The following is a 27550-nucleotide window of genomic DNA, read 5'->3' on the forward strand; positions in this document are numbered from 1 at the left end:
AAGAGAGACTCTACTTGTCTGAGATTTACGGAGACAGCCGAGCGTCTGGCTGACCGAGACTATATTGAACTCTGCGTAGAAATACATAAAATGTACGACTTCAAAAAATATCTAAATTATCCGTACCATATAAAATCTGACTTTTTACAAGGTATCCATAAGTAAGTTCCCTTGAGACCTCATTAAATTGAATTTATCAATTTGAACTATATGTTGTCAGCGGCGTGTTGATTTGTGCTTAGGTCCAAACACTGTTAAACTTTCGGTTTGCCCGAGTAACTGCATAGGAGAGTTGATTAAATCAACTCCTAAAAATATGCTGTAAAACTTCTTTTCAAAGAATTATTTTGATCTCCTGACAATTACACTCTAACAGAAATGTTCTTTTTTGTTTCCTGGTTACCTCGATTCTAAGAAGACAATACCTCTTTTTTTATAAATACTTAGTAAACAACAAAATCTTTTGTTTACTTTCATTATATGTATTAATTTTATATTAACGTCCTTTTTTAACAAATGATGTATGATTGCTTTTTGTTGGTATTGAATCATCTCGTTGCATTTGTACCTACATTGTGGTTCACTGCTGCAATAAACAGTCTTAAACTATAACACATGTAAATGAAATTTTCTTAATTGCAATTGTATAATGTTTCCCAGTAAATTAAGCGACAATACATTTTTGCAAGGGTGTGTCTTCTTAAAATACAGCAGATCCACACTATCGTCGTAAAAAATGGTAACAAAAGAAGAATAAATACAACTGATATTTCTAGGTAAGGACTACGTTCCACAATATAAAATGGTTTTAATTTTTAAATGATACCTAGCAAAAATGTTTTTATAAACTTTTAAAACACTTTTTAGGTTGATGTATTTTTAAATTTCTGACCAATGTCAAACCATTTCTAAAAAAAATTGTTCTCACGTGGTCAATGCTGATTCGTGTATAGTCTGATGATGGCTCTGACTCCTCTATGGATGACACCATCTCGCACAGCAGGTGCTTCTTCAGGTAATTGACTCCCTTACACAGCTTTGGTCTTGCCAGACATTCCTTTACACACTGTTGTTGACCGACAATTGTGGCAACCATTGTGACCGGTCCAGCAAAACGTTCCCCAAATACCTTGTTTACAGAAGATCCAACAACATAGGATATAGTACATAATTGCAACATGAATCCGAACAATCCACTATAATATAGATGCATGACTCTACGAAGCCATGGAATTTGTGCAGTGCTATGAGATGTTTTCAGGACTTGATCATTTCCATGAAATCTTCCGACGTCATCATCCAAATAAATCTTTCATAGTTACATGAAACAATTACAATTCTTACAACATTCAACTTTATTCCCATTGCTCATTTATATATGTTTTCTAATAAACGGTTATGACAAGATAATGTCAGTGATATTTAATGCATCATTTCTGTATCATCAACCTTTCGATGAAATCAGATATTTGATCAAGCATGTGAAGGAATTATTTTTCTCTGGGGCTTCCTCAAGAGGAATAGTAACTGTTTAGGATTTGATGAAAGAGCTAAACATAGCAATTAAAAAATGTTCCTTGTACTGCTATAATTTAGTTTTACTGTCTTGTCTTCAAATTCAATAGGTAACAGACTTTGCGTAACTGTTATGATAAATATATATTGGAGTTTGTTCAGTTGTAACGCAAGTTCGTGTAAAGCATTCTCAATAAAAAGTGTGAAATGTAATTAAAAAGCTAAAATAAAATATGTCTTAACTGGTTATTTTAGAAATCTTCACAAAATTTATACATTATTTTCAGTTCAATTGCATAATTATTTTGTAATTTTTTAACAATATCATATTGTTTAAGGAAGGTACATTTTTAAATTATGTTTTTTAATACAAGGAGCTAGGTGAGAAAAAAAATACATTTTTCATCTTCAATTAATAACAGATATAAGACATTTTGAAATGAAAAAATACCAAATGGAAAAAAATCCTTTATTCCAAAGTGGATTTTCGAAAGTTAAATGTAAATTTGTAAATTTTTATTTTTAAATTTGGACGTCATTGGTTTTTAAAAGATGGCTCTGAGATAAAAGTGGTGTTTCTTAAAACTGTATGGAGTAAATGTGCCTGCATTTCTAGCGCTAGATCTGGTGTCGCTGATTTATATATAATGATCAATCGAACAATTTGACTGATTAACTATGAGTTGATTGATTGTTTGATTGATTGATTTTTTGAACAATCTTATCGCTGATGTGAATGATCTATATTTATTGATTGAATATTATTGATTTATTTTTACAGCCATATACCTGCTCATCCACTCGATAGCAGGTCGGCTGTTAAAATGCATGTTCAACTTCAATTAATCAGCCATGATTAAAAACGCCAGTTGATGTTCAGTTGTTGTCTTTTATAATCGTCAGTTAACATATTAGGTTCTCTATAGCTCAGTGGTGAGAGCCATAGCACGGTTCGCCAGAGGCTTTAGGTAGAAGTCCAGGTTGAGACTTATCCGTTTATCGCCGGACCTGTTAAATTTTGCGTACAACATCGCTGTCATTCCTTATAATTATCCTTCATGCATCACCTAGACCTAGTTCTAAAAGCAATGATTACGTGATTAATGATCATTCTTGTGTAGTCAGAGATTGAATCCTGTTCCTCTACAGAAGACAATATCTTGGATATCAGATGCTTTCTTCGATAACTTACTCCTTTACCTACATAATATATAGGTTTGGTCTTGAGAGGCATTCTTTTACACGTCGTTGTTGACCGATGGTCTCCTGTACTATAAGTACTACAAATCTTTTTTATTTGTACAGAATGGCCAGCAGATCCATAGGAGAAATGTATAGCAATAAAATATAATATGAAACAAATTTCTCTCTCATAGGACTTAAGTTACATACTGTGGTTTCATCAATATTCGTTGAATACCAATTTTCGTGGATTTCGTTGTTAAGTTGATCCACGAAATTTAATGTACACTGAAGTGCAATATCTATTAACATTTTGTATTGATAGGGTCATTGGCCACGAATTTACATATCCTTGAAACTGTGATTTTCACTTTTTCCACGAAAATTGATACCCTTGAATATTAATGAAACCACAGTAACTGTATTTGATATGAGTAAAGAATAAAATAAAAAAAAAATGCCAAGATTTTGGGGGAAAAAAATATAGACGGATTCCTGCAAAACGTTTGCTTATCAACTATTTTTTTTCAATGGTAAAGGGTCGTTCTTTTATTCATAAGAATAATATTATCTTAAATCACATTACAAGAATAATAAAATATTTTCATTTGATAGAGACCGAAGTCCAATAGTTACCAAAGTAAATGATGAAAGACTTGAGGATGTATATTATTAAATGATTTTTTTTTCAATATTGATGCATTGCCGAAAGTTATATAGCACCATGAAATATGCTATTTAATCTTTGACAAATAGGAATTTAAAAAGAACTGGGTGCACACTGTGGTTTTGCATTCGTTTACGCTAGACCTTTTTTTTTAAAGTGTACAATGCATGGCCTTCTCAATAAATCTTTTAGATTCCATTTACCTTTTAATTATATTTGAAGATTTTCCAAACGCTTTCCCAGCGGAATTTATCGACTAGCTGTTTATAATTCTTTTTGATTGTTTCTCCAGAGTTCAGAGCAAACAGCAACAAAAATATTACAGTGGTGTTGAATATATTCCGTTTGGTTTTTGTGCTGTATTGTGCTGATATCCATACACATGATTAAGTGAAGCCAATTCCCTTTTGGCTGAGTGTATGTCAGTTTCCGCTTCTCAAGTCTTGTTCATTGTGACATCATGGTGAAATCAAACAGAATTCCACAATAAAGGGGACAAATGTTGTGTTACGTTTTAAATACGTAATAAAAAAAAAATCAAAAACGAAGCATGGGTTGAACGTGATATATTTCGTATATTCCGATCTCTTCTAATTCTCAATCTTTTGCATTGTGATCTTTCAAGAATTAAAAAGCAGCATTTATTTACATGTATTTTTCAAATGTAGATTACTATTATAGAGTTACGTTGTTATGAGGATAATTGCATTTGATACACTTTCGATTTTAAAGGAACAACTCAAAATACAGGTATGGATTTTATAGTTTTTATAGTTTTTAATCAAACATGTTTGGAAAGAAATAATTGCAATGTTTATTCCAAGTATGAATATATTTATCAAGACAGCATTTGCAGACGTTTTTTAAAGAAGAAAATGTTCTGGTTTTGCAGACTACTGCAAATATTTAAAGTGCACCCCGTTCTGTTGAAAACCTCAATGTGTCAAATAATAAATATCACATGTCATGTTTCTATATCATTTTTGTTAAAGCCTCAGTACTGACCAAAGTTTTCACGAAATAATTTATTATAGTAACTTTTCAGGCTTTCATAAATTGCTTTGGTTACCATTACACATATTTAAAGCAGTATGAGCTGCAATTTTCATGCTGGAATCTTTTTTATGAAAATGTTATTATCTACTTAAATGACAAAAAATATCATGGTTTTTAAATTTTGTTAGCCGTATTTTTGTGTGAAAGGCTGTAAAGAAGCCTTAATTGAAGCAAAACTGAATTATTGTCGCCCTGTACAAAAATTGATCTGCTGTATATTCAAAAATTCATGATATTTTAAAATCTTATTTATCAAAAAAATTTACATTTAGCCTTATCATTCCAGCAGGTTTTCGCAGCAAAAAAAATCTTTAAAAAATACAGCTCATATGGCTTTAATAGATGGAAGAAAGTAAACGTCTGCAAAAAAAATCTATAATATGAATATGAATAATGATCCGACATTTATTTTGTATTTTTTTTTTTAATTATTCTTATTGATCAATGATATAATCTGTGATATAAAGTCTGTCATACTGGTCTCATCACCATTGGACTTATTCTTTCTGTATCTATGGGGATAAACTTATTCAATTATTCTATTGATTTGGATTAATATGATAATATTCTTATCAACTATTTTTGATATTAGGACGACTCTTTTAAACAAAGAAAGAAAATCCCTTTTGAGGAATTCTGTATACATGAATAATAAAAGCTGGAGATTTTCCGTAATTTTCTTTGTATCTCATAACTCTGTAAATTTCACTGTGCAATAGTTATTGCCAGCGTTATATCATGGAAAAAAGAATTGTTACTCTTCTATTCTATTTTATCAGTATACCCTTTTCTTATGGGTTTGCTGATGGTATTGTACAAGGACAAAGATTTGTTGGACCAGTAGCACACGTGATTACAACTGTCGGTCAACAACAGTGTGAAAAAGAATGTCTTGCAAGACCAAACCTGTGTAAAGGAGTAAACTACAGAAGGAAGCATTTGTTATGTGAGATTGTGTCATCTAGAGAGGACTTTGAGTCAAATCCAGAATACACGAGCATTACCGTTAATCAGGTAAATATTTTATTGTCTACATTTTAAGTATAGACAGATTTTCTTTGTATTTTTTTTTTTTATTTATTTATTTTCAAACGTATTCTTGTTTCATTCTTGTTTTTTAAATACGATTAAAAATTAATTATTGGTTCTACATTTATTATTTTATGTTTTGTTATATGTGGTTTACATGTAAGGAATTTTATGTAAAAATAATCAACTAAAGTTTAACTAAAAGTTATACATTTAAAATGTGCAACAGAGTAACTGTATGAGGAAATAAGTTTAGTCCCTTTCCCACCTTTGCGATTTGAGCTACGATTGCGTACAAAATCCCACTTATTCGGAGTTCATTGTAAAGATGGTCGGACGCTGTCGTCCTTTATTGCAGCAAATAGCCAAACACGGCGACTGTTTTGAGCAAGTTCAAAGCAATCGTGTCCACAATACAGATTTAAAACATCGTAGACTTTTGCACGGCACTCGCATTGTACTCGCAGTTAATCATCGGCATTCGTTAAAAAACTCGCAAAATGCGTCTACGAGTTTCTGCGACTGGTTCTGGAGCCTCTCTCGAGTGTCCCTCGAATGAGTAGGGATGTATGTTCGATTTGATACAGTTGGGAGCTATTGCATTGCGAAAACTTTGCAAGTGAACCACGAGTTAAAACAAAAACACAAGAATGGTTAGTGTTTAACAGTAATATTTTCCTTTGGTTACTAAGTACATCTTTCAGCAGGTTTGTATGTTTTACCTGGAGTACATTGTCTTTCGAAATTGTACAGATACTTGCAATTTTAGTTATTAAAAAAAATATGAAAATTCATCATAAGTCATATCACGTTCTTCTTGTTTTGCTTACAATCAAAAACATAAATGTCCGTCAGCAAATTTTCAAAAAAATTTTTAGTCACAGTTGCAAATATTGTCACAAAATGAATTTCTTTTGTCATTTTAACCCACAAAATTACACCTTTTACACGCATCTTCATATATAAGTTATCATGTTGTCTAGGACTATTACACCGATTGCAGTATTCATCTATATGTTGTAAAAAAAAATTTAAAAATTTGCATTTAACTGTTTTATGAAAATACAATTCTTAGGAATATTAATAGTGTATCAGTCGTACCATTTTTTTGCCAATTTTTAAGAGTATCGTTAGAAATCGTTTTCCATCTTAAATGTTCGTAGAAAGATTTCAATGAGTTTGTTACTAAATCGCCAAAATTCTTACATGAATCCCCACAACTCGCTCTGTTATAACAAACATCGTATATTGTCCAATTGAAATCGTAGTCATGTCGTACTAGATTTAAAAAGGTACCGTTAGTAGAATCATCGCAAGTCTGTCCTTGCAAATAGTAGCTACTTTTAATTTCTAGTAATCTGTGAACAATATTAATTGTAGTATAATCGTGACAGCGTGACAGGGCCTTAAGTTATTACACGGTTTGACAAGGGCCTGCTATGTGCGCGTAAGGCAGTCGTGTAAAAACCATTTTGTCGCATTTTCTTGGTTTCTTGGTTAAATTATGTTTGATCAATATAAGAAGCCGTGATTTTGGGGGGGGGGGGGTTTGTAAATAACATTCATTGTTCTTTTTAAGTACTAAATGCAAGTTAATTTTTGTATTTTCATGTATTTTAAGATGGTGTAGATACTTGGAAATTTCCTTTTATACATATTTTATTCTGAAACATTTAGGTTTATATGGTATTTTATTCTTAAGCTGACAGACGAAACAAACGGTGCTCTTGGCTCCACAGAGGATCAGAAGTGTGTAAAACTGGCCAGCAAACAAACGTTCTGCGTCAAAGGTAAGAAATTCAATTTACATATAAATGCACACAATCATCAGTTTATAATGAAATATATAAATATGCATTTTAATTATTTCTTGTGTATCTTTGAACGTTTGGTGCTTTACAGTTACGATTTCAATAATATGGTATGCAATGCAATATCATGACATCTGGGAAAAAAACCCTCCTTCTTAAAAATAGTTTTTGTATTAAGGTCTATCAAATGTTCAAAATTAAGAAAGTAAACTAATTATTTCAATTCTCTTTTGCTCTTCTGATTAAAAGGACAAAAGTTATTTATGTGGTGAAATAATAAAGGCTTTCATATATTATAGTTAGTTAACGGGAGTGATTGTGCATTATTTTTGACAAAGCTTCTCTTAGGAATCCTTCTAAATTCTATAGTGTATCTTTTCTTACAATAATTTCAAGCATTTTTCCTCTGTATATGAATTAATTTTTTAAATAAATATGACTAGGATATATCATACTGTAACTATGAAAAAAAAAACACAAGGAAAATAAAAAAAAATAACCGTGCCATAACACTAATGTCCCTTTTGAATAATTATACCTCCTTTAAATCTGAGTAAAATCTACAGATGATGATATGGCCGATTGTTCAGCTTTCCACAATCTAGCACCTTATCTACCCGATGGATTATATAGAATAAAACTCCCCGTCATTGGTCACGTGACAGCTTTATGTGAAATGACCACGGATGGAGGAGGTTGGACTGTAAGTACTTTTTGGATGAACATTTACAATGTATATAAATAGTATTTGCATTTCATTTCTTTCTTAAGGCTATTACTCAGTGAATAAAACAGTTACGTTCATGTATAAGTACCACGTGTAAGTGTCCGTAACAATGTTAAACCCCTGTCACACAGGAGCAGCGTCCTCACGGCGATCCCGCTGCGTCCTTAAATAATGTAAAACGCCAAGGTAAAACCCCTGTCACACAGGAACTGCGTCCTCACGGCGATCCCGCTGCGTCCTTAAATAATGTAAAACGCCAAATAAACGCAGTAGAGTCTCCTACGTGCCGTAGCAACGCAACGGCATCTTCGTCCGTCGCGGTGGGATCGCCTTAAACATTTTAAAACGCCATGCGACGGCGCGCACTTTGAACAGACACAAAGTATGAGCTGTGGCTCAGCGTTCTGATAAACACGCCGTAGAAGCGTAGTGAGGTCGCCATGACAGCGCCGTAAGATCTCCAACAGCGCCACGAGAGCTCCGTCGGCGCGCTCAAGGAACGCAGTTAGTCGCAGTGTAGACGCAGTGTAGACGCAGTGATAAGTCAATTGTGCTTGTACGGAGACCTCACGGAGACCTTTGGGATCTCACTGCGTCTCTATCGCGCTCTCACTACGTCTCTATAGCGCTCTCACTGCGCATCCACAGCGTTTGGACCTTTCTTTTTATTTGGCTGCGTTTACACAGCAACCACAAAGAGATGTTGCTGCGTTCATCGCGCTCTCGTGACGTTTCTTCTGCGTTTATATCGCGCTCCCACGGCGTTTCTAGTGTGTTGCCATCAAGACCACGAAAACTCGAACAATGGCTGTTGTAAACAGCAAACGATGTAATAATTATCAAACTGGATGTAGATGACTATGTTAAAAGTAGCATTTGCCAATATTCCAAGACCTATCAATGGACGTAAATGGAACTCATGCCATTTGGTTCTGATGTTTTCACATCTTTTCTTTGTTTTCTAACAAGTTGAACTAATAACAGATCTTTTTTGTAGACCTGACTACTAAGAGTTTGTCCTAGTCCTTCACAAATTGTTAATAAGTAATTATGTTTCAATTACAATGTACCTTTTTATAAAATAAAAACAATTTTTTAATCAGTTATTTACTAGTTGTAAATTCTTGTTTGTTTCCCATACAAATTGTACAATCAATATTAACCTACCAAAAAGAAAAGAACGTCTTGTGCACGAGGTCAGCGCACGATAAAAACTCCTAGCACGTCATGAGCGCTCGGCTGAGACTCAGCGAGAGCGCAGTTAATGGCCAAGTAGAACTCCATGGAAACGCAATTACACTCCGTGGGAGCTCCGTAAGAACGCCTCGGTCGCCGTCAGGACGCCGTGACATCTCCAATTGTAAAATTTTCAAATAAAACTGAACATTTTTTCTGAATTTTCCTTGCGATCCTACGACGATTCCATGAATTTTACAACGCCGTGAACACGCCATGGGGACACAGCTTGGTGTGACAGGGCCTTTAAGGACAAAACCCACCGAGATGCCTCTGGAAATGGATAACATAAAGCAAATAGATCCATCTGCTTAATTAACAATAATCTCAAAACAATGCTACTACCATTGTAATTAAATACTTCTGAATTATGATATACTCAGTAAACAATTAATTTAAGTGCAGGATCGAAAACAGCTTCAGCGATTATATATCTGTATTTGTAAGTGATATTCTTACTGTTACGTGTACTGCAGGCGTTGCATTTACATATTTTCTATAATGTTACAGTTACAAATTCTCTAAAATTATTATTTTCGACTAGGTTTTTCAACGTCGACTTGATGGTTCTCAAGACTTTTATCGAACATGGGACGAGTACAAAAATGGTTTTGGCAATTTAACTGGAGAATTTTGGTTTGGTATGAATTCTATTTCTTGTGTACATGTTACTTTAATGCTACGATCCCACTACATGTATCATGAATTGCAGAGCGATTGAAACTGCTGTCTTAATCGTAGAGTAGTCAAAGTTATCCTCTTAAATCCCCACCTTTTTCGAGGTGTGATAATCTTACGAGAAGATGTTTGACTGTCAAAAAATTTTCTACGATTTTCTATCGTAATTACAGAACTAGTTATTATCATCGAATTAGATCGCACTGTATCGTTACTAAGCGCAGCACGTCACATTTCATCGTACCACCTAATCGTTAAATTTTGTGAATTGTGTTCAGAATGAGATGTGTCAAAATGGTCAGTCTGGGTAAATAGATGTATGATCGGGTAAAATCGTATCTCAAATCATGATTGTCTTCCATCTTGATTGTGAAAAAATCGCCACTATTCTCATCGCAACAGAGCACATCGGTCTGTGATGAACACATTGTAATGTATACAATCGTATATGCACGTACATTATCGTCCCGATGCGGAGACTTGATCTTATGGTGATCTTCGTATCAATTTGAAATTTAATAGGGAACTCTACCTTGGCAATCTTATCTGAACGTATTTTATCATATCTAATTGAGCAATAAGATCATGGCAGATCCCGTCACCTGAAATATGAAGTATGTCGTGGCCATTCCGTATCAAAGCTCAATAAATCTCATAAGGAACAATGCCGTCCGAAGCAAATTTAAAGCGGGGGGTTGACTTATCAAAAATCTTGACCAGCAAAAAAAAAAAAGGTCTTTGGTTATGTATAACTTTGTAAAAAAAGTGGAGGGAGAGAAAAGCTCTCCAACTCCCCCCCCCCCCAGCCCCACCCCCGGTTCCGACGCCCATAAAAACGAATCGATGCACTTCATCTCGTACCTTACCCTTGAATTATAGAGTACAGAATTTCCACGATGAGTCACGATATTTCAATTGAATTGTTCGTAACAGATCGCGTGACAGTGGGAACCTAGCATTCAGTAACGAAGTTGAATATTCGTTTGAACGATTCGGCTAATATTGCTAATTAATGTGTAATATTTTTACAACTTCAGGTAACGAGAAGCTTCATCATCTTCTGAACCAGGGAAACTATGAACTTCGGATGGACATGAGTGATTTCACAGGCCAGACACGCTACGTCAAGTATTCCCATGTAGATGTAAATGACGAAACAAGCATATACAGAATAAGTATAGCTGGCTATTCGGGAAATGTTGGTAAATATGTTCATTATAGCTTAGAATGATATTTTTTATATTAAATATATATAACTACTCGGGCATTTAGGCAAGACCGAAATACTGCTTTTGTTGACAGACGGAACCTAGCGCGCCGACCGCGCAATGCACGGTCCTTGCTTTAGACTGCATAGGCGTCGGAACCGGAGGGGGGGGGGGGGGCTAGGGGGGCTTAGCCCCCCCCCCTTTTTTTTGCAAAGTTAGACCTAATCATTAGGCACATAGCATGATAAAGAGTTCAGCCCCCCCCCCCCCCTCACGTTTTCTTGCAGGAAAGATAATTGTTCGTAAGATATGAGATTTTGGAGTCATAGGTAATCTAGCCCCCCCCCCCCCCCCCCCCCCCCCCCCGGTTTAGGATTTTCATTATTTTGGGAATTAGGGGTTTGTTTGTTTGTTTGTTTTTTTTTTGGTGCTTGTCAATATTTCTAAGGATTAGGCTAGCCCCCCCCCACCCCCCTTCTGAGAGGATTGTTGCGAAACAAGAAAGTTTGACTTAATGGGAAAATTGACACAGACAATCGTTTCCATATCATTTTCCACATCTAAATAGAGACAATTCGGACATTTAATCAACAATTTGCCCATCAAATGACAGTTATTCATTTTTAGGTGTATCTCTATATTAGTATACTAAATGGTTTATATTAAGTAATCATTTCTTTTTGTTCGGGCAATTCATCAGTGATGAATTGTCAGGGACATATTTTCTCTACATTTCAGTCTTGAAATATATTGGACTATTGTAATTAACTATATTCAAAAATTCCAAAGAAAGAGTCTTAGAACTACAGTAAATTACAATTATAATGAATACAGTTTAAGTCTAAAATTACACGAGTTCAAGTGTTAGTACATTTCCTTAAGTTTATAATTTTACGGATAATCGATAATATCATTATTTTTCATTATGAAATATCAATCTTAAAAATAGAACTGCTAAGTATGAATACTGATCGCAGAAAACGTTGGTCAAATGGATGTTTCAAAGAAGACATCCGAGATGATCAATGACAATTAGCGCCCGTTTTTTTTTCAACAATGGCCCTGCAGAGGTGTTAAAAGATAAAGTGAAAAGGATCTTTATATAGTTGTTTAAAGGAACTTGAACAGGATTTGAGCTTAAATTTAAAATTTTATTTTTCCAATTTTAATGTTTAGAATGGTTAAGTTTGGTACTTTTAATGCTTTGTCAAAATTTTAAAGTCAGATATTGAGTTATAAGCAAGAAACAGAGTTTGAAAATCTTTTTGTAAACAAAGCTCGAACTTTGTTATGGTTTACATATGTGTTTTATTGGAATAAGTCTAAATCAAATGTTGTTTTTTTTCGTTTACCATATTATCAATGAACACATTGAACCAGTTTACCTTGTTTGCCACGAGTCATTTGGTCCAAAACAATTGGTATTTCCATACTTAACATTATTTTTAAACAAATATAAGACTCGAGCTTTGTTTACATAACAATGATTTCTTTCCTCTGAATCCCTCTTATAACTTGACTTTTAACATTCAAATTTTGGTCAATCATTCAAAATGAGCAAGTAAACAATTTTATACATAGAAAAAGAAAATGTTTATGTAAAATCGTGTCCAAGTCCCTTTAATTGAATTAAATCATACATTATATTTATAATTATGATTTTTATTTTAGCTGATCTTAATCATCCCATCTATAACATTTGAGAATACACAGCTCAATATTCACGGTAGATTAACATTCACCAAAAAATTGCTGATAGCGAACATATCTTGAAGTTCGCTCGTTTTTGTAAGTTAATTAATACTTTACGAATTCCAATGTCTCATGTTATCTTTCTTTAACGACAACATTGTTAGGACGAATTCAAGACGAGCCAATACCGTAAGTAGAGGCGAAAATGCCAGGTGGCAAAAATAACCTTGTATCCAGTACATACTGGTGGCAAAGCATGGAAACTAAAACCGATAAATTTTGCCAAAAACGTTGTAAAACTTTCGTACTTATGTTCATGCGTTGCATTGCAATAATTTGGATCCCATTTAGTCTCGTCTAAATAGTGTGGATGTGTCAACTATTTTGAAGAGACTTGATGCGACCACAAAAACACATGCAACGAACGTGAGAGCTCGTGCAACGTATGTGATATCTCGTGCGAAGCCAAAAAATTCCGTTGGCAAAGTGTTGTAAAGTGCTCTTGTGCCAATTGTAAGAAGGGCTTTAGAAAGCACCCACTATAAAATTATCAATATAGAAAATATTAATTTTTATCAACTTTAGAAATCATTCTTATTACACGTGATACAAAGTTACTATAGCAGTTAATTACTACACATGTATATGTTGTATATGTAAGCCACTGTGTTGGGATAGAATAATTATGCAATTGACACCACTTTTTTCTATTAGGATAAATAAGTAAGAAGTTGTTTGCAGTGTTAATATTTGTTTTATTTTCAGCGGATTGTCTTTCCAGTTCTGATAGTATTAACACACTTATGTTTACAACAAAGGATCAGGATAATGACCTTCGCTCAACCGGAAATTGTGCGGTCGATTTCAAAGGGGCTTGGTGGTATAAAGACTGTCATTGTGCAAATCCTAATGGACTGTATTTGGTGGGAAATACGAATTTGTATGGAGAAGGAATCACTTATTTTCATTGGTTAACAAATTATTATTCTTTGAAAACAATTCGGCTGATGGTTAGAAGAGTTTAGTTTGCTCTATGGGTTTTTTTAAAATTAATTAAAAAATTCCCTGAACCAAACAATCTAATGCTTTATGTTGAATAAGTGGTCGTTAATTAACCAAATAATAACAATAAACATGATAGAGTAAGCCTACCATGAATCAAAGTACTGAAGAACTGACGGGAATTGATTTTGTCGATGCTTATTTATTTTAATATCAATAATATGTTATTTTGCATGACAAGTTTCTAATTTGTATTTGAATTACGCACATTTTTATAATATGAATTTTGGACTTTTTCGACAAGAATGTCGAGAAACCCCCATATGAATGATGTTAAATAATATTTTAAGATAAAATTAATTCAATCAAACTATGTATCAGTAATAGAAATATTTCTCGAAAATTGTATGGATCCAAGCAATATTGAACTCTAGTCGCGTTCAACCAAACGCTCGGCTGACACCGTAAATCTCCGACAAGCAAGAGAGACTCTCTGCTTGTCAGAGATTTATGGAGACAGCCGAGCGTCGAGTTGAACGAGACTATATTGAACTCTGGCGTAGGAATACATACGACTACAAAAAATATCTAAATTATTCGTACCATTTAAAATCTGACTATTTTCAAGGTATTTATAAATAATTTTCCTTGAAAAACAATGCTTTAGCATACATTACATTTAATTTATCAATTATTTTCAAGAACTAAGTCTTGTCAGCAGCGATGATTTGTGCTGAGGTCCAAACACTGTTTCACTTCTGGTTTGTATGAGTAACTGCATAGGAGAGTTGATTAAAATTAACTCCCAATAATTTAATTCCGAGTAAATGATTGTATACATATTACAGTGTATATGTATGTAAAAATTTTCTCGTCCATGACCAGAAATAGTTGTCATTCCTGTCACGATAGCAATCAAGCATATGAGAATATATATATATATATATATATATATATATATATATATATATATATATATATATATATATATATATATATATATATATATATATATATATACTTGATTTTTATTTTATCATATCATTATAAATGTGAACGTTTTACAAGTAAGACCGAGGGTTAATTATTTGTTAATAAAGCTTTGAATACTTTGCACTCGTTTATCTTGTTTAGTCGGCATGCATACTAGGTGTAACGAATAGTTAATTGTCAAATCCATTGGGTTGTTTGAGCGGTGATTTATTCAAAGTGTTTGCTAATTTTTATGTCAGAAAAGAATTAACAGTCTGTATTGTATCCTTGCCGCATGAACTTGATAAGTGTTTCCCATGCTTAGTGATCTTGGGATTCAACTGAGCATGAATCTGCGAGGTTAAATTTAAATAGTGGCGTTGAGTTGCAGGGCATGAATACGTAATTATTTTTTTAATTATCATTTAATTTTTTATTTAACTTGTTTTCCAAAAACAAGCGACGTTTTTCCCAATCGTATTTAAGGAGTAAACAGCAAGTTAAATAAGTTTGACGATGTTCGAACATGGTTGGTCACGTGATTAAATTCTGTGAAGCCTGAAGGGCTTGAATATTTTCGCTTTTCTATGGGTTTATACGTGTAAACTGTATATTCCTAATTAAACGCGAGGAATTAATATCCGCGTAAAATTGCTAGAAGCCCGTCTCGTGAATTTTAAATTTCTTGCTTTTCGGACAGAAACATAAACTACAGGAAACTCTAAGACCATTTCGGCATTCGCGATTTTATGTTCTCGCGATTTGATGGGAAACCGTTAAATCGCGGGATTGAGTACTCGAGTAAAATAAGGAATATATAGTAAGGAAGCATGTTTCTAAACGTATTATTCATACATGAATGCCATATATTTGGTGGAAAGTAGTTGGATGTTTTGAGGTGTGGTCGAGCGTAACAGACTGTGATGGAGCAAGGTGCATAATCAATACAATGATGACAATACGGTTCATGGAACTTACGCAGATAAATTCATTGTTAATTACTTTTTAAAGCGCTAAGCATAGCTCAGCGCTTCATTGTCGTTAGACTTCTATTTCCGGTGCAAGGAATAACTGCCCTCTATGAGCAGAAATATACATCATTTAAACTGGTAAGAGGTATAGGGAACCAGTTATCTGGGTTACGGAAATGGCCGAGTAGATACGATTGGTTTGCGGGGCTTACGTACATCAGCACGGGATGCTACGCAGTGATGAAAAAATATAGTTCGTATTCAGAAGCTAAAATATAGAAAGATAAAATCGATTCTTTGCAAGAAAATGTCTAAAACTGTGATAAATTACTGTTCAAAAGGTATAATTTGTGATTTTAACATATCTTTTTTCAGGCAAGTATCCATATACAAGTCGTGTTCAGCTTTAATTCACATCATCTTCAGAAAGTAACATATATTTAAAGAAATCTGGCCTTCGATACTTTAAATTGATATTCATTAAACATAAACCAAAATTTCAATAAGGCTCATTTCCGCCTACGCTTGCACACAGTAAATTTTCTTAGAACCAAGCTAGGTTGGCGCTTTTTAGTACTTTCAGTACTTTGATTAATATTGTTGTTATTTTTTAAAATGGATGAATCATCCAAATCAAATATTTTTGAAATGTCAAAAAAGAACTTTTCGCAACTTGAGGTCATTTATGACAATGAGCATCTAGTATAGAATTATTGCAGCTGATTTTTAGTTAAGTAGCTATATACAAGAAGTACAATAATCGTATTTGGGGAAAAATTATCCCAGAAATTATTCTTTCATTATACGACTCATTTAACCAATAAAATAATTTTGGATGGGGTGTTGTCAAATCCAATAAAGCCTGAATTTATCACCTCATAATATTCATATCCTGAATATTATTTTATTCTGAAAAGTCGCTTTTATTGTCAATAAAGCATAAAAATTTCTTACGAAGTTTTTACTTGACAGAACACAATTGTATATAGGTGTTTTTGTATAATATATGCAGATGCAAAACTGTACCCATAGAATGATTCCTTTTTCCAATATTATACATTTTCTAGTGCTGTTGTCTTTGATAAAACTATCAAATCAATTTCGTAATAAAGTCTAAATATTTATTACCTTTCATCAAAGAGGCAAATTATGTTCGTGCTTTATTGGATTGGATAATGACTAGATCAAAAGCATAACCTCATAATACTCACGGAATGATTCGTAATTCCATTCTTTAAAGTGCTTTAAAGCAAAAGGTGCCTTCATACCCTGTGTTTCCTCACTACAGTAATATTACTTTATGCATAAAATAAAATAAGGCCGCGGAAGTAAAACGTTTTAATCCAGTATAACAAAAACAGCTCACTACTTCAGGTCGTTCACTTCTAATAAGCTTATAAAAGTATACTTCGTTCGTAAAAAGCTCTTATTCAGAAAACCATCAATTTTGTTTTGCTTACATTATCCGTTAATGAAGATTTCTGCGTGTAATGTTACAAAGATGTCAACAATGACTGTAACTGAGAAGTAAACCATCGATACCGTCATCGTACATCTGTAAAACTCTGGAGAGCTCGTGTTTATCAATCTGTGTATTTCCTTACGTAAAAATGCCATTTTGCTATTATTGACACAGAGGGAAAAAGAGAAGGCAAACAATTTCTCATTGTAAAATTCCATGATACCCCCCCCCCCCCCCCGAAAAATAGTGATCGTAAAATCCTTAGAGGTTTCCCCCTGATTCCATACATTGAGAAATTGTTCCACAAATAATTCTATCCACAGTGTTAAAAGCCATTAAACGTTTAGTCCGAGGCTACATTATGTATCGTAATTTTTTTTCAAAAGAAATGAGTATGTATATATATTCATGGCCACGGTATAATTCATAACTTTTATCACTTCAATCATATAATGAGTTCACATTATATTAAGAAATGCTTTAAAAATGCTAAATGTACAATCATCCGTCTGATTAAGATAGTGTTCCACGATTTGTAGTCATACACATGCATCTGTTGTCATATTCTTGTGATTCTTCTTGGTGACCTTTTTTTCTTTCTTTCCGACTGCAGCAAACGGTCCATTTCTAGGATGGCTTAAAAGAATCGGTATGTCACTGATAACAATCAACCCAAGAATCATTGCAATCAGTAGAGGACCAAGAATTGCTCCCACTGTCTTCGCTGAAACCCGATCATCGTTGGCAGATGTTCGTTTACGAAGTTGACTACTAAGCACTGTTGATTTCTTTATTTCTAGGTCTTTCTTTAAATCAGCAATCTTGAGTTCTAGTTCCTTCGTATCATGAATGATGACTTGATTTTTATCTCTATCACATGGACACTTGCATCCTGAAGAAAAAATTAAAACTCTACTTTGATTTGAAGAATCATGGGTTACGTATTGAATGTACCATGTTCACTGTCGAATGGTCACCTGAGTCATCACAATGGTGACATGATGCTCTTCACTTTGTGTCGTTCATTCAGTACATGTATCAGACGAAATGGTTTAAACACATTTGGTCTGTCGCACCATTTGAAGATGGACATTTGTGAAATTCAATTCATTTGTGTATTCAAGATTTTCCCCCTACACATTGACCATAATTGTAATGAATAGAAATTCTAAATATCAACAAAACGAACCTTCTTTTTAGTTTTCACTTCAGGGCATCAAGCAATCTAGCTTACTCATCGAAGTATAGGGTCGTGATAAGCAAGTCACTACCAGTGTAATGAAATTAACAGACACATTTAACGGTGTTCGGGCGTCATGCATGGGTCCATGGGGAGGGGGGCCAGGGGGTCACAACACCCTGGACCCATCCCTGAAAAATTAGAATTTCTTTGAATTAAATTATGAAATTATCAAGAATATTCCTCGGACCCCCCCCCCCCCCCCCACGCGCAAATTTAAATAACCCCTCTGGAAAATTTTCGGGATCCACGCATGGGCGAACATGATTGTTTTGAAATATATTAAAATTAAATGAATTCTCTAACAAGAGGCTCATGGGCCTTAAGGTTTACCCGAATACCACAGCCTTTTCACAGAGCTGTCAGGGATTCTCATACATGCTTACAAAGTAACCTTAGCCCCATGTCATCAAAATTCTTAAATATGGCAACGACCCCACACTCCACCCACCCGTTCTTGCCTGATTACTTTATTGGCTATCATGACTCATTTTAACTTTGATAGACAGCTTCATTCTCTCCTTCATCAGAACCGCTGAGCAAAAGAAGATATTTAAACATAATATTTTCTATGACCATACTCAAGTAACATAGATATTTTACAAATCTATCTGAAATTGTAGGATATAATTTGTTAGCTATTAACTATTACATAGTAAAAAAATCAATAGAATTTGTCATTTAAAGTATTTTTCAATACATGTACTTTTATATAAAGCTCTTCTACTAAAAGAGACCAATATAGCCTTTAAAAAAGTGCGTTTGGTATCGTCGACATAAACGTACCTTGATAAACGATCTGCAAGGTTCAGTTGTATACTTGATACTTATAAATATAATAAATATTTTTTTTAACCTATGAACGAACACTTACGTCAACAAATTGGAAAATTGCCAGTCCAACCAGCATAGGAGGTGCAAGTTACATTTAGATCATCGCTTACGAGTCGATGCTGACTTTTACACTCAAGCCCAACACTTGTGTTCACCGCTACTTCGTCCGAAATCCTGGACATGTTGAGTAGAGTTGCTGTGTTGTTGTCAAACCTCAACAACAGTTTATTGCGATAACAGTCTGAAATTGGTATGATATTTCAACTTCTACACATAAAAAGTTTTAAACAAAAAGTTTCATTTCCGACGTTATCTTAAAAAGCTTAAAAAGTAGGGATCTGTTAATTTTGTTAATATGTTTGCTTTCTGAGACGAGCAAGACATGTTTTTTACAGGTTTGACCATTTCTATCTTGTACAGCTTCGTATACTCGTATAATTATTATGGTTTACCAGTAGTCAACGTTTTCAGATGATGAAATTAATGTTAATATTCTTATTGATTTTTACTTACGTGTATATACATTTCTTTTATTTATTAAAGCTAGTTTAAAAGATTAGATTTATGTTTGTCTGTTACGCAGTTAATTGCAATTTTGTAGCCTTTTTTCTTTGAATTTTGCAGTTTTTAGAGAGGGCTACAAATCCATGAAATATCCGTAAAGTTACAAAATTACTTTTAAATCCGACTGTCTTCGGTCCGTTTTTATGTTAGACTTTTTTTTAATGACATAAAACTGATTTTAAGATCAGGATAAACAAACCAGTTATCTCTGTTTAAACCAATTCGGATAAAATACACCAGTCTGGACGCCTATCCTTTTCACCACAATGATACGAATTTTGCATTAAAATTGCAAATTTTAAAAATAAATTCGTGTATAATAATATTAAGTAGTTATAATAACATAAGAAAACTTAAATTAAATTATACTTTTATTCACAGAAAAGGTAAACAGCAAAAAGACAAATCATTTAAAAAAAAAATTAAGAGTGTATATTTGCTCTTGTGAAATAAATCATCTTCCGATATGATACTTCAAATTATCTCACTAAAATGTGACACGAACGATTGAATATTGTCAAACGTTTCGGAGAAACCTTTTGTTCTTTAGTACACAGCAAGTAAAGAGAGATTCATAGAATAAAAAAGAATTTAAAAAACCACTTGAATAATAACTACATGTAAGTTATAAAACACTTAGTTATTCGTATTGACCACTTGGCTATTCTTTACACTTAGATTATTATGTAAACTGAATGTATACCTATTTTTTCCTCAGTTACTGACAATATACACTATACTTCAGGGGTTAAATGTCATACTAAATGTATTAGCAAACAAAATACTGAGAAAAGAGAGGTCTAAAACAGCGTTGTTACAATTATATTTTATTTATAAAGTAAAAAAAAATTGGACAAAATGTTGATCAATATTCAAATCTAACATAAAATGAGCACTGTATGTATATCCGCAATTCTTTAGAGCTGCATGTTGGTCACTCCATAACTACTCCATCCAACTTTTATAACTCATCCCGAATTAAGCGACGACGGCCATTTTGCAATATTCTACTAAGAAGAGCAGTCGCTCCGGACTTTAGATTTTCCCCTGTTCTAATTGGTTCATCGAGGATAATGTATTGCTTGCTATTGGCGTCATATGATGGCCACTTTGGAATGCTCTCTCCATTTGGATTACTTAAAAGGTGACGAAAAAAAATTATAATAAATCTATATCTAATATATCCATAATAAATTAAAAATTAGATACAAAGGTCGTCCAAAAAAGCAAGTCAACCTCTATCGTTCATCTTTACCGCTTAAATTAGAAATCTTATATTTTATGGTAAAATATTATAGATACATAGAAAAAAATGTATAAACCATGTTCGTTAACGAAGGTCTACAAGCAAAATAATTTTTAGATCTGGATCACGAAGACAAATCTTACCCAAACTTTGCAAAGTTAGTCCAGTATTGGATGATTTTTTCAGATAAGCCTTGATCTTCCTCAACTACTTTCCTTTTTTCCTCCGGAATTTCCAGAATGTCCGAGAAGTCGAAGAAAAAACGTATGTCATCTCCATGTCCGGCTCCTTTTAACCAAGATGGCGGATTTCCTCCAAAAGGCAAGGGACTCGGCTTGGTTACAAGAAATTGATAGGTGTTTGACAGTGTATTGTCTCTGGCGTGAATTGACAGCATTATGTTGCTTGGCACGATGAAAGTCGAATCGCCAGAAAACTCGCAGACTTTATTACTTTGGGCATCTACACTTTCAGTGGTGGTGTAGAAATCACAGATTTCTTGAACTAATTCTGGAACATTTCCCACTGCGTTATTGATAAAGACAGGAGCTGTCATCTCACATAAAACACCTTTTGGTATTTTTTCTGTGACATTAAAGTTATATTTTTCTTGAACTTCAGGTGACAAGCCCATGTACAGCATATTGCCTTCACCGTCTAGAGTACCGGACATAAAATCCAGAGAACGGAAAAATGTATAGCTTTTATCTTCAGGAGATTTCGGATAAACCATCTGTTTATCTATAAGCTTGCCATCTGCACCTGGATATAGTCCTCCAACTTGAAAAGTCGCATTTTGGGAATCCGTTATATCGAGCATTGTCATAGCATTTGTAATATTTTCAACGGGTAGTTCTTGTAAACAATGTAGGGTTTCTGCCACATCTCCTTTGTCGTTGCAATTTGTTCTTTCTAAGAATAAATCTTTTGTTCTTATTTCCCATTCCTTCTTTGCAACGGTAACAGTGGACACTATCCCACTTTGAGATATAGCTCGTTTAAACAAACCTTCGTTGGATGGAATCAGAGTTAGCAAACTAACAGACATACCACCTGCTGACTCCCCAAAGATGGTCACTGAGTTCGGATTTCCACCGAAAGAAGCAATGTTGTTATGAATCCAACGGAGAGCCTCGATTTGGTCCATTATTCCGTAGTTTCCCGACAACAGAGGGTCATGCATTGTAAAGAAGCCGAAGAGTCCAAGTCTGTAATTGATGGTTACGACTATGACGTCCCCTTTTAAAACCATTGGTTGTGGCTTGTACTGATTAGCAGCTCCAAAAATGAAGCCGCCCCCATGGATCCATACCATCACTGAAAGGTTTCGTGCTGTCGAAATTTTACCAGGAACATAGATATTGAGATACAGACAATCTTCCTCTGTCTGTGAACTATTAAATCCAGGAAGAGGAAAGTACCACTGAGGACAACTCGGTGATTTCGCTCCAGAAATTCCTTGAACTTTTTCCCATTCTCCAATAGGCTGAGGTGGCCTGAAACGAAGTTCTCCGATTGGAGGTTTGGCAAACGGTATTTTCACAAATCTAAATACTTTTCCATCGTCAAAGTTTTCCTCATAACCTCTAACCCAACCTGACGTCGTTTTGACTTCAACGGCATTAACCACGTCATCTCCTTTCACCAAAGATACTACCAAAATTATCGTAAAAATGTAGTACTTTATCATATTTTAATTGCAAAGATAGACACTTTTCTGAACCTGAAATAAAAGAAGAACCAGAATTATGAACATTAAAGACATAATGAGTTCAATCGGCATGTTAACAAGGTACGACAAAAATTGTTTAGTCATGGCAGGTAGAATGAGATCCCTTAAATATTAAGGCTTCCTGATCGCCACAGTAAAAATCATAATTATTTGGTTTTAATAACAGTTTGTCAAGATATTTCAAGGTAGCCTCCTCCACTTCTCCTTGTCCATCCTGATTGAAGAACATTTGTAATTTTATGTTTTAAAGTAGATCCAGTGTTCTGTGACGTCACACTTTTTTGTAAAACTTTAAATTCTTTAAAAATTGTGCAAGATAGTTTTATTTATTTTATGTGAATATAATCACATGGATTTAATTAGAATTATTGGTAGGTTCAAGATATTTTCGCACTTAATTTTATTCTAAATTACCAAATTTTTATATATTTTATCTATACAAAGGGGAAATAACTCTTTTTCTGACTTTTCTCTCAGTTGTATGTCTAAATGCTATTGTTTTTCTTATTCCAACGATTAATTTTAAAATATTTTTGTAATTTTAGTTTTCTGATAAAGTTGACATTTAAATTAAACAAGAAAACCAAATTTCTGCCTACAAGATTTTACTTTTAAGAAAAAAAAACTACATTTTTCTAATGCTAAAATATGCTTTAGTTTATGTTTATCAGGCATCTCAAAAAGTGTGATGACATGTATATTTTTTCTAACAATTGATGACATTTAAGTCTATTAAGTCGAAATCAGTTTGGTTTTTCAACTTTCCTCAGAGAATTTTACGAGTATGGAGCTACCTTAAACTCATTTTAATGAAGCATAAAAACAATTTCTGTTCAAAGTTGCTCGGTCCGATTTTTTGGTTATGACAGTCTAAAATAATTTCCATACTATCTAATTTTCTAAGAAAGTTATGGACTTTCTCCTATTTACATCAGCTCAAAGTTAGATATAGTCAAAGTAAATAAAAATTCCTTTATGGACCAACGAAAAAACAAACGAAAATGCATCATGAATTTTGGAATTTCAGAATTTTTAGCATGATTATAATTATATTAAACAGGTACATGTAATTAGCATAGCGCACCAAGCAGCCTTCAACACCTTCGACATCGTGAAGTAGATTTATGAATTTTAACAACAAACAAAACGTTCCGTCGCCTCGTATGTTACATTTTTGATTGTTTCGAAATGGGAAAACCGTTTGGTGTCGTCCCCGAATGATTGGATTTATTCACCCCGCAAGTTATGCATTCAATTGTAAACAAAGCAAACTTAAAAAATATTAGCAAACAAAATGCTCACAGGTTTATTTTTAATTTGTCTGAACATTATCAATGACCTTTATTTATAACGATGTCAAAGTCGTAATTACAACCATAGTACAGGTCTGGACGCCCGGGGCGAATTTTTGCATGAGGCGAATTAACGCGATAATCTTTATAAAGTTTACATTAATTGGCTTAATTGACCGGTAAAACTAATGCAATGTTTATAATTATTAAACACATACTTAGCATAACCATCGTTTAAAAGTGTACACAAAATTCGATATAAAATTGGACCAAGCAGCCTTGAACATGCACCGCCGACACAGTGAAGTAGATCTATGAATTTTAACAACAACAAAACGTTCAGTCACCTTGTGTGTTACATTTTTGATCGTACAAATATATAACCAGAAATAACCCATGAAAAACAAAATTTAGTTTGACGGTTGGCATGATATTATCGAGTTGACATAACGCTATTAAGGACTTACTGTCATCTTTCCAAACATAAAACGGTGTAACATTCATTGTTGTCTATAGTAACTTGCACCCAGATAATAAGTAGTGACCTAGTAAAAATCCATGTGTCTACCGTAAACAAATACTGTACAACAGATAAAATTATTTATTGGTCAACATTTCGAACGTATTGGGTTCCGTTAGAGGCTTAAGTCATTTATGTGCGGTACAAGACCTTCCCTTTGCCATAATATTTTCCATGTGAAAATGTCTTATTAAATCCTGTTTTTTGAAGGAGCCAACACAAAGTGCTACGATGATTTGATTATTTAAAATTTTTAACAGTAAACTGTATTTTTGTTAAACCACGTTCACCTTACAAACGCTGAGTGCAAGTACAGTCTTTCATATATAGAGTGCACTGAGATGCAAACAACATGAGAAATGTAAAACATGTATAAACTCGTACCTGCAATTACATGAACATATATCCTTCAATCCTTCTCGCCGCAGCTACATGTAATAAAGACTCTGAAACCGTTTTTGCCCTATATACCAATCTATATGCAATTTAACAATTTTGAGACATATCTATTTATGGAAAAATGAATCATCTTGTACATATCATAATTGAGAATGTGGGTTCAAAGTTCAAATTTTTTTTTGTTTTTTGTTGAATGCATTTTCAGCGATCTATAAGTTTGTGCATCAGATTAATCATAGCTTTAGATATTAAACAATACATTTGTGTTCTTATAAACTATATTCATTTTTATCATACCCTTCTATGTCAGCAAAAGTAAAGCAGATCTTACCTTGAATATACCTGTCTGAAACAAGAAATACAAGTTGTAATTGTAGGACGCCGCTTCACCCGTATTTACAAAGCACTGTTCAACCTTCTTAGTGCGATCTAAATATTGAACCATTATCACATGTGTTCAACATGCACTTTTATTTTTAGCTTTTCCTTCCTGTTAACACTGATAGGGCCTATATTGCATCCTTATAAATAATGTCGATCACCTGATACCTGCACATCAATGACTGTCCACAATTTGCTCAATTCCGTTGTTTATGTATCGTTTGATTCAACTGTGCTTGAATATTGAAAATTTGAAATAATATTATATTAAATAATTCAATATTTGTAAAAACGTATAACATGAGCTTGAATTGATCAATTACTTTTTCAACAAGATAATGTATATAAGTGAATATGTTTTCCTCAGTTTTTTTTAAAAATATATACCCTAAAATCAGGAGACCATGGTGTAGAAACAGGGATTGTTGTTGTAAAACAGAAAAAATAGCAATCCAGAAGCAAACTATATATCATATCAAAATGAGATTATTTAGACCAATTTCATAGAATGAAAAAAAAATCAATGGCTATGTATATAGTCTAAATTTTCATAGCATTTATCAGTTTGACACCCTGCCCTAACACATGTAAAAAGCAAGGCAAATCAAATACAAACCACCCTCCATGATAAGGTTTTTATTGCTAGTTTGAATATAAATAACCATAGATGTTTAAAATTAATAGAGAAATTTGAAAGTATATAAAAGATTATACGTTTTTAAAATATAAACTATTTTAGGGGCAGATAGGCATTTAACAAAAATAAGGAAAATTATTATAGGTTACATATTGTATTCAGTTCTTTAAAATGTTAAATGTTTTTTAAACCCGTTTTACGACTTTGCAGAAACGTACAAAGTGTACTCTAGAATTCAAAATTATTGCTTTGTTAAAAATGTGGAAACTTTGTGGCTTTTTATATCCGCAATGAATTCTTAACACAGTGGGAAAGACATCTATATTACAGATTGATTTTGTTTCATAAATATATCCAACTCCATTAATTTTACACTTGGGTCATAGTAATTTAATTTTTTTTAAAGAAAGAAAAATCTGAAATTTGATCTGAAGTAAGAATAGCCTGAAGTAAATTAATTATTGTACAGGTAGACTTGTAGATCATAGTGCAGCGTTAATGTTTGTATGGAGGTTGTGAAGTCCTTTAGATGATCACGTGATCATCTAAAATGTCATTAGTTAATTTTTTTTCTATTGATTATTTTTATCTCTTTAAAAAATTCACTATTCAGGATATGAATATTATGAGGTGATAAATTCGGGCTTTCTTGGATTTGACAACGCCCCAACCAAAATTATTTTGGCTCAACTCCAATATAAGGATAAAGTAGTTCCTGTATGAATATATCCCTACACCACAAGGGAATATTGTAGATAAAAATCTATCAGCTTTTCATATATAGTAATGTGGACGGTAAATTTGACCTATTTCCATAACGTTTCTAGTGTCGACCGGGGACAGGTCGACGGTTGACAGTTGACACTTCCAATGAAGCGTACATTCAATTCTTCCACCAGATGTTAACCATAGATGTTAAAAGGTAATAGAGAAATTTGACTACACATCAGATATTATACATTTTTGAAAATATAGACAATTTTAGGAGCAGATAGACATTTAACCAAAATAAGTAAGATTATTAAATGTTACATATTGTATTTAGTTCATTCAAATGTTAAATGTTTTTAAAAGCCGTTTTACGACTTTGCAGAAATGTACGACGTGTACTTTAGAATTCAAAACTATTGCTTTGTTTAAATTGTGGAAACTATGAGACTTTTCATATTCACTATGAGTTCTTAACAAAGTGGGAAAGACAGCTATATCTTACGTGTTGATTCGTTTCATAATATATCATAATATATCCAACCCCATTTATTTTCTTTTTTGGGTCATTTCATTCTTTGGGTCATCGTAATTGAACTATTTTACAAAAGAAAAATTTTCTGAAATTCGACCTGGAGTAAGAATAGGCTGATAAAACAAATTATTGTACAGTTAGACTTGTAGATCATAGTGAAGCGTTAGTGTTTGAATGGAGTTTGAGAAGTCTTGTGAGATCACGTGATCATGTAGAAGACTGTTTCTTTTTATTGATTTTTTTTTAAACTTTTT

The 27550-nt window shown here is 33.3% G+C and overlaps 2 protein-coding genes across 3 annotated transcripts; one reads left to right on the top strand and one right to left on the bottom strand.

Moving 5' to 3' along the window:
- The first annotated feature begins 960 nt into the window (after positions 1-960).
- LOC128164047 (ficolin-2-like) lies at positions 961-14711 on the top strand. Its single transcript, XM_052827765.1, has 5 exons — positions 961-1015; positions 5241-5434; positions 7152-7239; positions 10939-11103; positions 13567-14711. The coding sequence occupies exons 1-5, from the start codon at positions 961-963 to the stop codon at positions 13824-13826; spliced, it is 762 nt and encodes a 253-aa protein (XP_052683725.1). The 3' UTR covers positions 13827-14711.
- A 5499-nt stretch (positions 14712-20210) lies between these two features.
- On the bottom strand, positions 20211-25477 carry LOC128164044 (carboxylesterase 1C-like). Of its 2 annotated transcripts, XM_052827761.1 has the most exons (4): positions 25367-25477; positions 25021-25111; positions 21236-22815; positions 20211-20982 (listed from the first exon to the last, which is right to left on the bottom strand). In XM_052827761.1, exons 3-4 carry the CDS (start codon positions 22780-22782, stop codon positions 20808-20810), a joined length of 1722 nt encoding a protein of 573 aa, XP_052683721.1. In that variant the 5' UTR covers positions 22783-22815; positions 25021-25111; positions 25367-25477; the 3' UTR covers positions 20211-20807. The 2 variants fall into 2 exon arrangements, with proteins under 2 accessions (XP_052683721.1, XP_052683722.1); XM_052827762.1 differs by lacking the exon at positions 25021-25111 and having other exon boundaries at positions 25367-25451.
- Between the last annotated feature and the right edge of the window lie 2073 nt (positions 25478-27550).

Source organism: Crassostrea angulata, chromosome 9 (genome assembly GCF_025612915.1).
Source record: "Crassostrea angulata isolate pt1a10 chromosome 9, ASM2561291v2, whole genome shotgun sequence".
NCBI classification, from domain to species: domain Eukaryota; kingdom Metazoa; phylum Mollusca; class Bivalvia; order Ostreida; family Ostreidae; genus Magallana; species Magallana angulata.